Below are 17276 nucleotides of genomic sequence, written 5' to 3'. Positions count from 1 at the left end.
TGCCAGGGTGCCTGGGTGGCTCAGTGGGGTAAGCCTCTGCCTTCAGCTCAGGTCATGATCTCAGGGTCCTGGAATCGAGCCCCGCATCGGGCTCTCTGCTCAGCAGGGAGCCTGCTTCCCCCCTCTCTCTCTGCCTGCCTCTCTGCCTGCTCGTGATCTCTGTCTGTCAAATAAATAAATAAAATCTTTAAAAAAATAATTGACTAGTGCCAAAGAAATAAAAGAGATAAAGAGAAGCAGTCCAGAAGGAGGAAGACAATCTTTAAGAATTCAAAAATAGATATACCAGTTATGTCTTAAGGAATGGTAATTAGGATCTATGGAGTAAGGTCAAATCATAAGTGTTTGGCAGCAGATAGGAAAGACCACTGCCAACACAGGATAGACACTGTTAAGTCCAGACTGGCTGCTGATCAGAACCAGGACCCCATGTCCCAGAAGTCTCCACCAAAAAGGCAAAGCTTATATATACACAAAAAAGGTAACAGTTATTTGAGTAACTCTATCCAAATGTCTTATTTGTTTTCACTTCTTGAAACATTTAAGGGAACCAGTGTGCCTTGTAGAAGCAGAAATAATGGAAACAATAGTCATCTCTGGGGATCTCTAAAACACCTCAAAGGAGAAAGGAAAAGCACAAATACAAGATGGAGAAGTGTTGGGGTGGCTATGAAAGACGATCTCACACTTGGTTATTTTCTGCAAACGGGTAGCAAAAATGAGATCTGAGCTACTCAGATGCTCCCCCATGGAACTGACTATAGTTTTACTTCAAGAGAAAGTAGCTCAGCCATCAGGGCGGACCGCAGAACCTGAAAATAAAGAAATAAATTCTGTCCCTAACCTGTTTTCTAATCTGTGTTACCCCAGTCTGGGTTCAGTGGTCTCCTCCACATTCCCACACCAGGTGTGGGTGTTCTTTTAAATAAGTTCTGTCATTCCATTTCCTACCTGTGAATACATGTAAGTCACCCCACCTAGACTAAGAACTCCTTATGTCATACTTGCGGAGTCCACAGCACAGTGTTTGACATACAGTGAGCATCTGTAGTATGTTGTATGTGAATGTGGAAGGAGCCTCTGTACGTACGAGGAAAATTGTTAGGGATGCAGTGAGTCACACATAAAGAACAGCTAGAGAAGTAGAAATGAACAGGAGTAATGTGACATTTTAAAAATTAGAAAGAATTTGCGGTGTCTGGATTGCTCAGTTGATTGTGTCCAACTCTTGATTTTGGCTCAGGTGATGATCTCAAGGTCATGAGATCAAACTCTTCATGGGGCTACCCACTCAGTAGAAAGGTCTGCTTGAGATTCACTCTCTCTCCCTTTCCCTTTGCCCTTCTCCTCCAAAGTATTAACTAAATCTTTAAAAAAAATTAGAAATGACTTATTGATGTTGACCATTCTCAGATGGTGGAGAGGCACAGGGAGGGAAGGCACAAAAGTAACCTCATAGATATCAATTACGCTGGTCATGTACATCAGGTTAGGTAAGCTCCCAATGAGCGGTATAGTAACTAGGGCAGGAGGATAATATAGGAAGATAAAATAGGAAGAGAAGGGAGAAAAGTAGTTCAGGATGTGACATTATGAGAAAGGCAAGTACCTATTTCCCTAGAGTAAAACTCACCAAAGGACTGAAATATCACCAAGAATAGTTACTAACAGTAAACTCAACAAACAGCAGTATCGCTATATACAAAACCCAAAACACGTGCATTACATATTAAAGAACATGAATTGCACCTGAGATCTTCGATTTCTTTGATATAACTGTGAATCATATTGCTGATCTCCTCATTCCCTTCACCTGCAAGATAAAATATGAAATTAAGAATTTTCTTTAAATTAAAACTTCAAGACAGAATCAGAGAAAAAAAGTTATGGAAATAAAACAATAATGTTTTAAAACCCAAGTCATACAGCAGACTTCCTACCCTTCGTTATATAAGCAGACAATAAAATAATATTACAGAAGCAAAGGGCACATTTTATTTCTTCAAGAATGTATTATTTATAAATTAAGTACTTAACTTAAAATTACAGACTGTATATACACAGACTGATATTTCTACTTGAAATATTCCAGGTAATTAATGACCACAAAGAATGTTTTCTGCCCTCCAGGAGTTAATCCCTCACTCATCCACCTCACAGACATACCTGCTCTGGCAAGAACCTGGTTGGCCTGATCGCTAACAAGCTGTGTGATTCTGGTCCTCAATGCATCAACTGTCTCTTGCATAGCTTTAATTCTTACACGCAGGTTATTATTTTCAGTCTGTAGCATAGCATTCTCATGAAACATGTCATTGATGCTTTCCACACCCTCCTCATCAATTATTCTTTTACCCTAGGAAAGGAAAATATTTCCATATTTGTTAAGGGGCCTTAAATATACAAGAGTTTTATTTAAGGATACAACACATCTACAACAAAGAGCATTTTTGTTTTAGTAGCCTCAAGGCAAAAAAGATCTTCTTTCCTCTACTACATCCCTCTGTGCATTTGTCACTAAAGAAAGGGACTAAAGAAGGCTTTTGAAACACGAGATTGGTCAGGTGGATACACTGAACAATATTAAAGGTTACCCACAAGGAAAACTAGAGAATTCTATCTCCAAAAGGAAGGAAGCTACTATTTTGACAGATGAGAGACTCTGGAGACACAAATGTCTAAGCTACTACAAGACATCACTGTCTTCACAAGTTGCACCACAAAATGCAAAGTCAAACCGATTCACTCACTGTTTTATATTCCATGAGCTCCATCTGAAGCCGTGTGATCTCACTACGAAGGGCATTGATTTGCTGACTAGCTCTGTCCTGATTGACCATCACCTTGTTCTTGATATTTCTAGCTCGATTGGCATATTTCAGGGTATTTAAGGTTTCCATAAAATCTCTGTCTGAAGGGCTAACACATGCTATCATGATTGTTTGGCTGAAAGTTAAAAAGCATAATTAGGTTCACAGGAAAAAGCAAGTAAAACTCTGAAATAAGCATTTTTTATATCCTACCTTTTAAAAAGTATCTTATCTTCAAATTACTAAAAGACTGATACCACTAACTTAAAAATAAAAGCAAATTTAAAAGTCTACATGCTTTGAGACTCTCTGAAGGAAAAAGATTTTTACATAGGTGAAATTGGGGGAAATGAAATTATGTTATCCTTTTACTCACAATATTTTGAGAAACCACAGGTGCTGTCTTCTCACCTCTACAAAATATTTCTGAAGCAATGCAAACAATTCTAAAATTTAATCTATCCATAATAATGACAAATTATATTCAAAAATCATTTTTCATACCTCCTTTTTCATATCTCCTTAATATTTCAGGATTTTAGGGTTTTTTCTTTTTATTTAATTACTTGTATCCTGATTTTTTTTTTAAAGATTTTATTTGTTTGACACAGAGAGAGAGAGAGAGTATAAGCAGGGGGAGTGGCAGGCGGTGGAAAAGGGAGAAGCAGACTCTCTGCCAAGCAAGGAGCCTGACAGGCTTAATCCCAGGATCCTGGGATCATGACATGAGCAGAACACTGACGCTTAACTGAATGAGCCACCCAGGTGCCCCATTTGTATCCTGACTTTTTATGTCAGCCAAGAAATTTAAATAAATCCTATCATCTGAACAAGAAGAATATCTAGTAAATAAACATGTTTTACAACATATAACCTCATTTGTGATTGAGTGGTCAAAATTCCTAAATTTTTGGCCAGATTACATAAGAAAAAAAAATGGAAAATAGTATTTTATTGTCATGATGAATTGTTCTGCCAACCAAAGAACAGGATAGTGAAATGCTTAGTATGCCCAGCTATTCTGTCTGTCAATGAAACAGACATGACGATTGTTAAGTAGCACTTAAACACTAACTGGAAAATATATAAGAACTACAATTAAGGAGCTAATTTATCCACCCTCATAGAAAATTCATGCCTATCAATTTTGGTCTGTAGCCTCCTCGTCTGCTTCCACTGCCACCTTCCCCCAATAATCTCAACACAGCACTCATAGTAACCCTTTTAAAAGGAGTCCCATTCCATCCATCTTCATCTCTTAATAATGCTTATTCATCTCTATTTCCTCATAGCATTAGTCAAAATTCAACACAGGTATCATCTGGTCCAAGAATTCAACCATCAATTTGCCTACTCTCTTTCTTTTCCTCAAATCCTTCATGTATCTCTTTTTTGTTGATTCTTTATTTTTATTATTATTATTATATTAAAATTTTATAGACCCGAACTCTTAGACCCTAAACTCCTAGAGGATAAGGATCATCAAGTTTTATGCATCAATACACTTTGTGTAACACAATATTGGAATCTAGTAGATTATTAGTAATTGTGATTTGTGTCACAAATACGTAATATTTACTTATTAGAGGTCAGAAAGTTAAAATTAATTCATGAAGAGGTGCCTGGGTGGCTCAGTCAGTACTTCAGCTCAGGTCATTATCTCAGGGTCCTGGGATCAAGCCCCACATCAGGCTCTCTGCTCAGGCTCTAATATCATTTTAGGATGAGATTAGAAAAGGTTTTTTCTGCTGAAGAGCTACTGCTCAGTAAGGAAATAGGTGAGAAACACCTGAGACTATATAGCCTATCTGTACTTAGCTGTAGCCAGTCTGAAACTCCGGAGGAATTCAAGACCCACAGTGCTAATATCTTAGATTGTTTATAAGGAAAGAAAACTGAGAAGCATTAAAGTACTCAAAAGTATTAAAACTTGTAAGGGGAGGACATTTATCATCTCTGCTTTATTTTATAGTTAAGAAATAAATATAGGAAAGGACTACAATTCAGCAAACTTGAAAAATTTATATTTGGCTTAAAAAACAAAAATTGGTCTCATTATACTAAGACCAGATTAATATTATTAACAAAATTATCAAAATTCTTTGAATTATAGTTCCTCAAAAAGGAAATCTATAAGTGTGATTATCAGATCATTTTATAGCATCTAATAAACTTTCCAATAAATGCATCAGAACTTTGAAAACAGTGTAAATTAGATTCACTGTAATTGTCTATAACTTATTGCATTACATTGATTGAATTTAAATGCCACAAATATTTCCTCTTATAAAACCAACATACTGATGTTTACCAAAAGGAATGTTATTACCAAAATAATGAGGTTAGCTGATGAAATATATCAGAATGATGCAAAGTATGGAAAAAGAGGAATATTAGTGATATTGGCAAAGTTAATAAACAGCAAACATCCTGTGTTTCACTCAATTGACATTTTTTTTTAAAGTATTTCCACATGAAAAAATGTTAACTTTTAGGAGACTTTGGGGTACCTGGGTGGTTCAGTTGATTAAGCATCTGCCTTTAGCTGAGGTCATAATGCCAAGGTCATGGGATAGAGCCCCTCATCGGGCTCCTTACTCAGCAGGGAGCCTGCTTCTCCCTCTCCCTCTGCCCCTTCCTGCCCCTACCCATGCATGCACACACACACAAACACACACTCACTCTCTCTGTCTGAAATAAATAAACAAAAATCTTTTTTAAAAAAATTAGGAGACTTTGTAAAAAAAAAATCAATATTTAGTTACTTTGTAATTACTTAGAAGACAGCATTTAGTTTTCAACAGAATTTTATTACACATCTGCCATGTGCTAAGTACTCAAAGCAGAAATTATGATATAGTAGAAAAAGTATATGCTATGAAATTCACTTACAAGCTAAGTGACTTTGAATAAATTACTTAACCTCTCTGGATTTCAAATACCTTATCTGTAAAATAACAACATAACACCTACATAGGGGATGTTATTAAGGATTTTGTGAAATAATCACATACAAAAGGACTCACACTTTTTAGGTACTTAAAAATCATTATTCCTCATTCTATTAATTGGCTTTATAATAAAAACAGTTCTTATAAATCACTTTATAAATTTACTTTAAAATTAATTAAGTGAAGCTCAGGAATATGGAGGATAATCACTTATGCATACCTATTACCCCCAAGGGAATCCTGTAGCAGTCTTGTCAGCTTAGAATCTCTATAGGGGACATGGGTGGCCCTCTTGCTCTTATCTCCCAGTGCACTTATTACATTGCCAAGTGCCAACTAAAAGAGAGAGAGAGAGAGAAGAAAGTAATAAAATTGTAGTAATTATAACACCTTGAAATAAAAAATCTTACAAAGAATAACATGGAGACATGACAGAATTGAGAACATGTTTGGTTTTGTTTCACATTTGTATTTTGACGTATTAAGTACACTTCGAAGTTTCAATGGTAACCACTAAAAACTAACATCACTCAAATGTAGTACTATAATATACCCGTAACTCACAAGTACTTAAACTTCTTTTCAGAGATTTTCTTTAAAAATAGAAATGTGACACCACCTAACCATCCCTAGAATTATCAGAGCATCAGGCTGTATCCTCAGAAAACTGTCAATTCATGTGTCAAATTCTTCTCAACTCAATGAAGAAATAAAACGTTTAGGTAGTTTAACAGATTCATGAAACTTTTTTAGTGCAATATATCTTCCTTATAGAAAAACAAACTCTTCTTTAACCATAATAAAAATATCAGTATGATTTCTCTGAACAAGGTGTTCTTAACACAAGTATAGTTATCTTTACAAATATAATGAATCTATGTGCTATTCATCCAATATTTAAAAAGTAGGTCAAATTACAGAACTCTGGAGTCACTCCTCCTGAGACTCCTATTGTTTTTCCTACCAGAGTGAAGGGACAGCTAGATCTTACCCTGGTCACACTCGCTTTCAGTAATGCAAACAGCTATAACCATGTCTTTGTCAGGACCAGTGGATCCTGCAGAGACCCACATCAGCATCACACTGTGTCTTAGTTCCCCTTCTCCAAAGAAGCTGAAACTCTACCAGATGTATCCGGACATGTTTCAGTGGCCTAAACCAGAAAACAGACTGATGGCTTTTGTTTTTTCCTGACAGCACAAATGGAAATTCCACCGTGATTTTATCTCCTAAGACATTCAGATCAATAAACCAAGTATAGGATCCAGGTCACTCCCTTTAACACAACACCGAACCACAGTGTAAACATCAAGATGGAAGTTGCAGTTGGGAAGTCTGGCTCTCTCTACCCGGCCTTGGTTGTTAATTTCCACACCAGGAGTTACAATCCTCTAGGAACAAATACTGGACAATAATAGTAAAATAGGACCATCTGACTGGCATCCCCAGCTGTAGGCAGGGAGGGAAGGAAGCAAAGCAGAAAACACAGACCCTGATGCTACCTGCATCACAGAAATTTAGGGATGTCATTACTTTCATGCAGGAATAAATGTCTAATTTTATAATGAAAGTCAACAGGAAAAGATTTATTATACAAAAACTTGCCCTGAAACTTTTTCTTCTGTAAACACAAGCCTTATACTAGAAAAAAAGGTGTTTTGCAATCAAAAAATACCACTAGGTGGCATGGTATTAAAATTAACTCCTAATACAGGAAAATTATCGTTTTATAACAATCATTACTTTAAAAAAACTGATTATAATACCCAAAATAAAATGACTGTCATAAAATATTAGCCAAAAAAAATCTACTTTGAAGTCATCCCATGAAATATTTAATATTAAATGATTTTGACAGTGTATTTTTAAAGGTGGGAAGAATTTTTAAAATCATTTCTACTATATATATTATTTTCTGCATATATCATAAAATTTAATCCAACTAAATCTATACACATGTAAAAAACTGCAATGTTTTAAAGAAAAAAAGCCTATAATGTGCTTAACACCTAAATGTATAAGTTTACTCTAACTTTCATTTTTCAGCTCAGCACGTGAAGGATTCCCACTTGGGTATTATATATTACAAAAGGGAAAAGGACACAAGTAATGTTCATATATTCTCAGCACAAAGCTATGGTCTTAAGTCTTACAAGTCCACAATTGATGGAAATGCCTTCTTTTGCTCGCTCGCCTGTAGCTCCAGTACGCTTCAGTCTTTCCGATCCTGCCAGATCAACAAAATGGAACTTTGCAGTCAAGGTTTCAAATTCATTCAGCTGTGACGATTCGGAAATCACCTTATTATCAGTCGCATTTTCCTGCAATTAATAAAAAATATTTTATTAATGTGACACTAAATATCCTCTGATCTCACCTTGTCCTCATTATATGTACATTAAATAAAAGTATATATTAAATACATATAATACTCAAAAATAGGCAAGTAGCCAAATAAATGTAAATGCAAAAAAATTTACTGGCAATTAGAAGCTTAGGCAAAGGTAGAAAGAAGCTTGCCAGTCAGAAACCAGATGTTATCAACTGAGTCTTTGCTTATACTGATGAAGAGAAACCTGTAATGCACAGTCATCAAAAGCAAGGGGTCTTGGATGACAACATCCATCACCACAAAGCCACAGCTTGCTTTCTGGTTGCTGCAGACACATATCCATTTTTTATCTCAAAATCTTACATGGTTGGCCAGCCTCAGTTTAAATACAATCAAAGGCATCTCATTAAGAAAAGGAATGAGTAAACTAAATTGGACTTAAATGGATTCTCCTGGGATTTATGTGAATTTTCAGGAAAACGAAGCCTGCAAGTTTAAGAAATGAGAACTAAAGGGTTCCTAGGTGGCTCAGTAGGTCAAACATCTCCCTTTGGCTCAGGTCATGATCCCAGGGTCCTGGGGTCATGTCCCACATCAGGCTCCCTGGTCAGTGGGGAGCCTGTTTCTCCCTCTCCTTCTGCCTGCTGCTCCCTCTGCATATGCTCTCTCTCTCTGTGTCAAGTAAATTAAAAAAAAAAAAAAAATCTTAAAAAAATAAAAGAAATTAGAACTAAAAAACTCACAGCATCTATTTGGGGACACATTCTGGTTTGACACAAATGAATGGTAAAAATGGCATGTGAACGAGAGCTCTGAACATTCATCTGGGTACTAGCAGTAGTCCGGGATAAAGCACCCAGCTTCAAACACTGCATCATCTGGAAAAGGAAAAGAAAGATTTTACTTGAACAATATTTAAACAAGATACTACACAATCAGAAATCTAATCTAATGGCCAAAACCTACCATATGGATATGGGATATGAAAGATGTGGATTTTCATATTATTTTAGTTACAGGCACTTTCTGAGCTGAACTTCTCAGTATAATAGTGCATTATTTTTTTAATAGGAGAAAACACTGAGATTCCATTGTCTGTCAGTTGCTGACATTTGCAACTTCCATTCCAAAACTGTTACAGTAGAACACTTGGGAACAAACTGAGAAACAACTTGAATTACTCGGGCCCTTCTGTATCTTCCCTTGAAATATTTTTCTGTAACTTTTCTTAATAGTTTCCCTTTAGGAACCATGATATACTCCTACATATGTGACAGCAAAAGGAACAAAAAAATTGAGGGCTCATCCTTCACCTTCAATGATCTAAATCTCTTTCTCTAGCTGTGAAAAAAAAAACTATACATACATTGCCTTAGATTCTTTTCATGCTATGATAAATGTACTGATTTTATCATAACCCTGACATTGTAAATAATATAATCCTGATATAAAAAATGGGGGAAAAGACAAGATTTTAACTCCATATTATACATAAGGATACAAATTTCATTCTTGATCTTAGGCAAACTATCAGTAAAGCTGATTATTAAATAAAGCCAAATATGTTCTACTTTAACTTTAACATAAATGTCACCTCTGATTCTGTATTCACAGTACGTGTTGTGACTCCCACAGTGTAAATTCCTCCAGTTGAATCTTCATGAATTCTTATATTTGATTTTTTATTTTTTGCATCAATATCACGAGTGGTATCAAATAAATCAAGGACCTCTTCATTATATAGCTATTAAAAAGAAATATGATATTATTATTATTATTATATAAATATTATAATATAAGAAATCGCCTCATGGCTATTAACATATATTGCATATTATCTTTCAAACATACCTTAAAACATCTTCAAAACAATATATTTCTTTACAAATAAATGCTAGATTTCTTCATAAGAGTAAGAACACTAAATGTCTTAATCATGACTAATGAGTTGAAGACTAAAATGATCTATTAATCATTTGCGAGATAAACAATTATTTATAAATATAAGTAAACTCAGAAATACCAAAATGCAGACAAATCCTAGGCTTAGGGAGGATTTTAAGAATTTTTACTACTTCAGCTAAAAATATTTCCTATTGCCCTACAATCTTTATTAATGTATCTAAAAATTAGTACTTAGTATTTTTCCAAGGTCAGCAATGATATTAGTGTTTCTGTATCAATAGTGGCTAAGATTACACCTTTGAAGAGGATGCATACACCTATTTTTCTATCGATTTGCTTACAGTCACAATGCCTAACTACAACTGGATGGTGAAAGGGAAGGCAGAAGAACACTGTTTCTTTTATTTTTCTACCATCAATTACCTTTCTTTTGGTAAAAAGTACATAGGTTATTCCCAGTTTTTACTAAATTGGGATGTCCATTAAAACGAGCAGTAAGATAATGGATGTTAATTTGAATTAAATTTTCTATTTTCTGCTATATAATGCTGAATAAACTATTTCATCAATGATCAAAATCATTAGCTCAGGCCATCTAGACTAGAACCAGACTAGAACACTCTTTGGACCAAGCACCCAGAATTATAATGTTGCCATCCACCTAACTGCAGTATTGCTCAAGTCCCAGATGTCCTCTTAATTGTATGTCCCTCCCACCAGACTAGACCGCCCTAAATTAATCCAAACCTGCCCCAACCTTTGGACATTACATAAAACACAGGCCTATCCTTGCAGCAATACCAGCTTCTGCAGCCCCATTAGTGCTACGGCCTCAGTCCTATTATTCTGCACATCTTCCCTCCTTCTTAGCTGCTGAGTTCCCAGATCTTCGTGAGCCTGCCTACATTACAACAGTAATTATAAGATGGAGTCTGAAAAAAACAATATTGTTTTACTCTATGAACACTGGTCAAGTCTTTACAATTTTTGATATCAACAAGAATATTTATTACTTATTGTCTATTGTTACTACAACCTATTACCTAAAATTAATTTACTCAAATGTTATTTATTAAGCACTAAGTGCCAAATACTCTACTAGAAACTAGGAGTATAAAACTGTTAAGCGTTATGGTCTTAAGGGAAAGATATAAAGGAAACCAATGACACAATTAGACTATTACCTCTAAGAATTGGGCATTCACTTTAAAATCTGGAGGAGGAAGCCCATTTTTAATTGCAGTGTGTTTCTTCTCTTCAATACTCTTGAAAAGGTGTTTAACAGCACGAGAAATAATCCCCTGTTCTTCCTCGATGATATTAACATCAAATCCTGTTCCCATTGTATATGTTTTGCCAGCTCCAGTCTGAATAAAGAATAGAACAGAGAAAAATGCATGCTTGATATTAATAACATAAGTTCAAGAAACAAAAATAAAAGTGCAAGTGAAATGACACTTCTGAACAGTTACAGCTTCTAAGAAACTAATTTGATTAAGTAAGACACTTACTTGTCCATAGGCAAAAACGGTAGCATTGTATCCTTCAAAACAACCTTCAATTAGTTTTTCTATACATTGAGTGTAGATCTGCTCTTGCTGAGATTCAATGTCAAACACATAATCAAAAGTAAAAGCTTTATCTTTCCCTAGGAAGACCTGAGGTTCTCCCGGTGTGACAGATGTACAAATATGGCATCCTTCAATCTTCTCTTTGGCAAGCTGTGGTCTTATTCTGTGAGAAATAATTAGGAAAAAATAAAATAAAATAAAATGAATGGGGAAAAAAAATCCTGAAAAATAGCACTTGAAAATTCCTAGCCACATCTTTTTAAAACACAAATGTAATCTACTATTGCTTCTTCAGTTGCAAGTTTAAATAAATTAAATTATACTGGGCCAAATTCAGTATGAGTTACTTGGCAATAAAAAAAAATCATGAACAAGAATACAATTAATCTTAAAACTAAATATTTTGTGTATGAATGCTTTTCCACAATTGTAACAAGTTAAAGATTCAGTTAAAATAAATTCTGCCACCAAAATGTTGTTTGTTGCTGTTATTTTTGTTTTAAGTTTCTTCTCTTTATTTTGAAGGAAGATAATAGCCAAAAGTGAGAAATTAAGTACATAATATTTATCTTAATGCCCCTAACTTGCTTTTTTGCAAATTCCTCATCAATGGTTTCCAAACTCATTTAACCATATCCTTCTGTCAGCTTAATATCTTAAAGCACACTCTCACAATATGTAGGCACATGTATTCATTAAAAATGCTATGCACATACTCTACTGATGTGTCCCGTATTATGATATGCACAAAAGCACAAGCTGTAAAGAAGGAAATTAAAAATAAATACAAAGAGATGTTCCAATATTTTCTCTCCAAAACCCAGTGATTCAACAGGCATACCTCTTAGGTGTTCTTCCTCTACTTGGAAGACCACAGCATTATACCCACCTCACACCCAAACCCTTCTACTCCAGATTCTAGGACTTTGCTCTCCTGCTTCTCTTCCTGATTTCAAGGCCTATTTTTATTTATTTTTTAATTTATTTATTTGACAGAGAGAGGGATCACAAGCAGGCAGAGAAGCAGGCAGAGAGAGATGGGGAAGCAGGCTCCCCGCTGAGCAGAGAGCCCAACACAGGGCTTGATCCCAGGACCCTGAGTTCATGACCTGAGCCAAAGGCAGAGGCTTAACCCATTGAGCCACCCAGGTGCCCCTTCAAGGCCTATTTTTAAAGAAGGAAAGTAAATATGGTGATATGTTGCTAATAGAACAAACCCAAACCTGGCCCTATTCTACTTAATCTATAAAAAGAATATCCTGGAGTGCCTGGGTGGCTCAGTCCGTTAAGCATCTGACTCTCGATTTTGTCTCAGGTCATGACCTTGGAATCATTAGATCAAGCCCTGCATATAACCCAGGTTTGAGCCAAGCCCCATGGTCCCATAGGGCTCCATACTTGGCAAGGAGATTCTTTCCCTCTGCCCCGACCCCCCACTGCTTGCACTTGTGCTTGCACACGTGTGCTCTCTCAAATAAATCAATAAAAACGTTAAGAAAAAAAAGGACTATCCTGGACGTACACCTCACTGATTTATAGTACCTAGGTTTTTTAAAAGATTCCTATTGGCCATGAAAAAGGAAAAGCAGTTTAAGGACGAAAGTAAAGATAGCCAGTGACAGAAAACAGAAAATGATAAAGACAGACCAAAGAAAGGATTTTTAAAAGAATCTGGTCCCAGGGCACCTGGGTGGCTCAGTGGGTTAAGCCACTGCCTTCGGCTCAGGTCATGATCTCAGAGTCCTGGGATCGAGTCCCGCATCGGGCTCTCTGCTGCTTCCCTCTCTCTCTCTCTCTGGCCGCCTCTCCATCTACTTGTGATTTCTCTCTGTCAAATTAATAAATAAAATCTTTAAAAAAAAAAAAGAATCTGGTCCCAAATTCTTATTATTTGAGATATGAGGTTGTTTGTTCGTTTTTAATGGGGTCAATAGAAGTGGAATGAGTTCATCAATTTATTAGAGATAAAACCAAACCTAAGACCACATTGCCTGACTTTTAACCCTTTCAGATTCATCAGGAAGGAAAGTCAATGGAAGGACAGGAAATATAATACTGAGAAGGGACTGGATTTCTGCAACCCTGGCTATCAAAAATGGAATTCTACACTACCATAAAATTGTGTTAAATAAACAACATATTTATTTATGCCATTTTTTCTTTCCTCTGTGATAATGATACTTTCTTTTTATCAAGTCTTCAGTTACACTTATTTGTTTTAATGGAACACAGTAAGCAGTGTGGAGCTGGTTAGGTACCATGGAAAGAGCAATAAAGTAGCCATTAGAAGACCCGGGTTTCACTACTCTGTCACCCCACAGCTATCACAGTCTTCCTCAGAGCTCCCACTTTCTCACCTGTGCAAAGAAACCATAATTTCCAAGGTCCTTTTTGATCTAATATGATTTTGACTGCAGGATACTGTATTTTTAAAAGGGGGAAAGGAAAATTATATTTATATACTGTTATAAAAATAGACTGATATCATAACAAATAAAACAAAGGGTTTCTTATAAGAAACCTCAACCATGGACTACAGAAAGAGCTAATGGCAGCAGCAGCTCTGGCTTTCTGGCTCCACGTTTTCTGGATAAGTGAGTGGTCTTTCTCAAAATTAGTATTCTCTTCCTTTCAAACTCCTTCCTTTCAAACTTTCAAACTTTTTCCCTATCTTACTTCATTCAGTCATGGGGTAGAAACCGGAATAAAATCCCCATCCTCCTTGGGAGAATCACCATTCAGACTGTTGCCAAGCTAGAAACAGGAGAGTCAACCTCAATTACTCCCTCTTCCTTATTCCATCTAATTGATCTCCAAGAGCTACGGTTATCTCTGAAATAGCTCAAGAGCCCACCAATTTCTTTCTTTTCCCATTAACACCATCATTATTTCTTACTTGGATTATTTCGAGTCTCCTCACTAGCCTGCCTGTGTCAATTCTTGCCCACAACAATCCGCTTCATACACTGTGATATCAGTGATATTTGTAAAATATGAAGTTGATCATGTCACTACCTTGCTTAAAATCCCTCAGTACGTCCCTAAATCCCTCTGCAGTCTCTCCTCTGGCCATGCTTCATCTTTGAAATAAAGAATTTTCGGGCGCCTGGGTGGCTCAGTGGGTTAAGCCGCTGCCTTCGGCTCAGGTCATGATCTCAGGGTCCCGAGATCGAGGCCCGCATCGGGCTCTCTGCTCAGCAGGGAGTCTGCTTCCCTCTCTCTCTCTGCCTGCCTCTCCATCTACTTGTGATTTCTCTCTGTCAAATAAATAAATAAAATCTTTTAAAAAAATAAAAAGAAAAAAAGAAATAAAAGAAATAAAGAATTTTTATTGTTGATGGTGGCGGTGATGATGGCTTATTTTTAGCCAGTTTTACTAATAAACTATGCTCTCTCTCTCTCTAGCCTCTATACCTTCATATATACTGCTCTCTTTCCCTGGACAGTCTTCCCCACTCTCTCACTTCCTAATTCCTTTTCCAGCCTGAATATCTCATGTTTACAGTCTGTTTAGATTTCAAAAAGCTCTAGCTAACTCTTTGCATTCCAACATAAAGTCACATCTGAACCCAGGCCTTTCTCTCTTTTACCTCATGCCCCCAGGATTCTGCTCTCTCCCTTCTTTAGAGCTGCACCATGAAGCTTAACAAATCCCACTTAAGAAAGCAGATAAAAATAAACTCAAACTGTCTAAATAAAAATAAGCACTGGGCTACTATCTGAAATCAGTATCTCAGTTTTTAAGGAAATTACTATAACCATGGGCTAACTTATTTGGCTATTAAGATTTCTAATTTCATTTTAACATGACAAAGTAGATGCTATTTGCATTGCAGGTATGACAGCCCATTTTAGAATGCCAGCATCATTCAGAACTTAATCTCCCGACCTCTATTCATCTGATTATTATCCTTGCTAATGGCAAGGAGGGTTGTGTTTGAAGTATGGATCATGTGCAATTCCACCCATTTGCATGGGTGGGGAGAGAGAATGGCTTTACAAACCAGCAAGATGGGTGGAACCCTTTTCAGCTGGATCCAGGCAATGGTAGTTTCCCAACAGGTCTGAGAAACTCCCAACTAGAAGGGGATGGTCTCCTCTATAGGCAGATAATTGGAGATTGATTATATTTTAAAAGCTAGAGATATATTCATTCACCTTTACAATTCACCTTCAAAAATTAGTATTTTTTTAAAGATTTTATTCATTTATTTGACAGACAGAGATCACAAGCAGGCAGAGAGGCAGGTAGAGAGAGAGGGGCAAGCAGGCTCCCTGCTGAGCAGAGAGCCCAATGTGGGGCTTGATCCCAGGACCCTGGGACCACAACTTGAGCCGAAGGCAGAGGCTTTAACCCACTGAGCCACCCAGGCACCCCTCAAAAATTAGTATTTTATTTATTTATTTATAAAAATTAGTATTTTAAACTCTATAATTCCCTAAATTTATACTTAAAAATTCTCACATGAAGTTCTAACCCAAGCCAACTCAACTGCTTTAATAATGTGAAGAATTTGAAATTGACCCAGCTACTAACCTCAATTTCAAAGCTATAATTTGAAATTATATATAGACAAAATATATCAGCCCTTCTGTGAAATAACAAACTAAAAATAGCTCAAAAAATAATAAAAATAAAAATGGAATCTGACATCTATGACTCTAAATATTTTGAAATACCTTCTTTCTTAGTATTTTTATGTAAAAATAAGAACATTAAATGTATTCACCTAATCCCAACACTAAGAAAGAATCAGTGTTAACATTTTGGCTAACATTAACACTAAGAAATAATAACAAAACCTCACAGATTTTTCAAAATGTGTAATCATGTTAAGTAAATACATTTGAAACTGCTTCCTAAAGAAAAATATTTGTACATAAAACTTATGTCATAAATATTTAGGATAAGATATTTCAATATTTCATAGCAATATTACATGATGAAGGCCAACAATCATGGCCTACAATATAAATTTGCTAATAGAGATGATATCTGTTTAGTTTTTTTAAATGTCACATTTAAAATGAATGTAGGCTGGGTGTGGCCATTATGGAAAACAGTGACAGTTTTGGTGGAGAATGTGCTTTTTTTCTTAGCATAAGGTATAGACTTTTTATCCTTTGTGGGCCACTGATCAATGGGTGGGTCTGAACAGGGAAATCCACCAAGAGCCATACCAAAAAAAAGAAAAGTAATTTGTTGGATCTAGTTTGTAAAGATTGAAGGCTTGCAACAATTTGATTCAAACTGTTCATTATTCAGTTTTAAGATAAATGCTTTCTCCATTTTCTCACATTTAAATCTTTCCTTTGACATATAGTTACTTAGCTCCTAATTTCATACTCTACTGAAACCCTTGGAAAGAGGCGCCAAAGAAACACTTCTCATTTCCAAATAAAGTGGACACTTTTTAGTCTTCATCCTACCTGACCTCTTTTCAGTATTTGACCCTATTTACAACTTGTAGAGGAGGGAAAAAACTTCTTCCCTCTAACCTCTTAGGTTCTACTGGCAGTGGTGCTGTAAATTAGACTGACAAAAGCAGACTAACAAAGGAAAAACAAATAGAAGTTTATTCACATGTATATCATGCATACACATGGGAATACTCAGTGATGAATAATGCAAAGGATAGTTAGAATTTGGACTTACACAGCATAATAACAAAAGGAAAAAGAACTGAGTTTCTAGAACAGCAAATAG

The 17276-nt window shown here is 35.9% G+C and overlaps 1 protein-coding gene across 13 annotated transcripts in view; it reads right to left on the bottom strand.

Annotated features, from left to right (window-relative positions):
- The window catches only part of KIF21A (kinesin family member 21A), a 151951-nt gene that overhangs the window by 60687 nt on the left and 73988 nt on the right, over positions 1–17276 (bottom strand). For all 13 annotated transcript variants that reach the window (XM_004771830.3, XM_004771831.3, XM_045072916.1 and 10 more), the window contains exons 2-10: positions 11510–11732; positions 11183–11365; positions 9688–9837; positions 8837–8971; positions 7915–8082; positions 5982–6097; positions 2751–2946; positions 2167–2356; positions 1750–1813 (exon numbers count right to left, since the gene is read on the bottom strand). In XM_004771830.3, coding sequence (XP_004771887.1) covers positions 1750–1813; positions 2167–2356; positions 2751–2946; positions 5982–6097; positions 7915–8082; positions 8837–8971; positions 9688–9837; positions 11183–11365; positions 11510–11732 — 1425 coding nt within the window. The remainder of the gene's footprint in view (positions 1–1749; positions 1814–2166; positions 2357–2750; positions 2947–5981; positions 6098–7914; positions 8083–8836; positions 8972–9687; positions 9838–11182; positions 11366–11509; positions 11733–17276) is intronic.

Source organism: Mustela putorius, unplaced genomic scaffold, assembly GCF_011764305.1.
Source record: "Mustela putorius furo isolate JIRA1106 unplaced genomic scaffold, ASM1176430v1.1 tig00537227_pilon_pilon_pilon, whole genome shotgun sequence".
Lineage (NCBI taxonomy): Eukaryota > Metazoa > Chordata > Mammalia > Carnivora > Mustelidae > Mustela > Mustela putorius.
The sequence above is the reverse complement of the archived record's forward strand: the minus strand, read 5'-3'. Positions and strand labels throughout refer to the sequence as shown.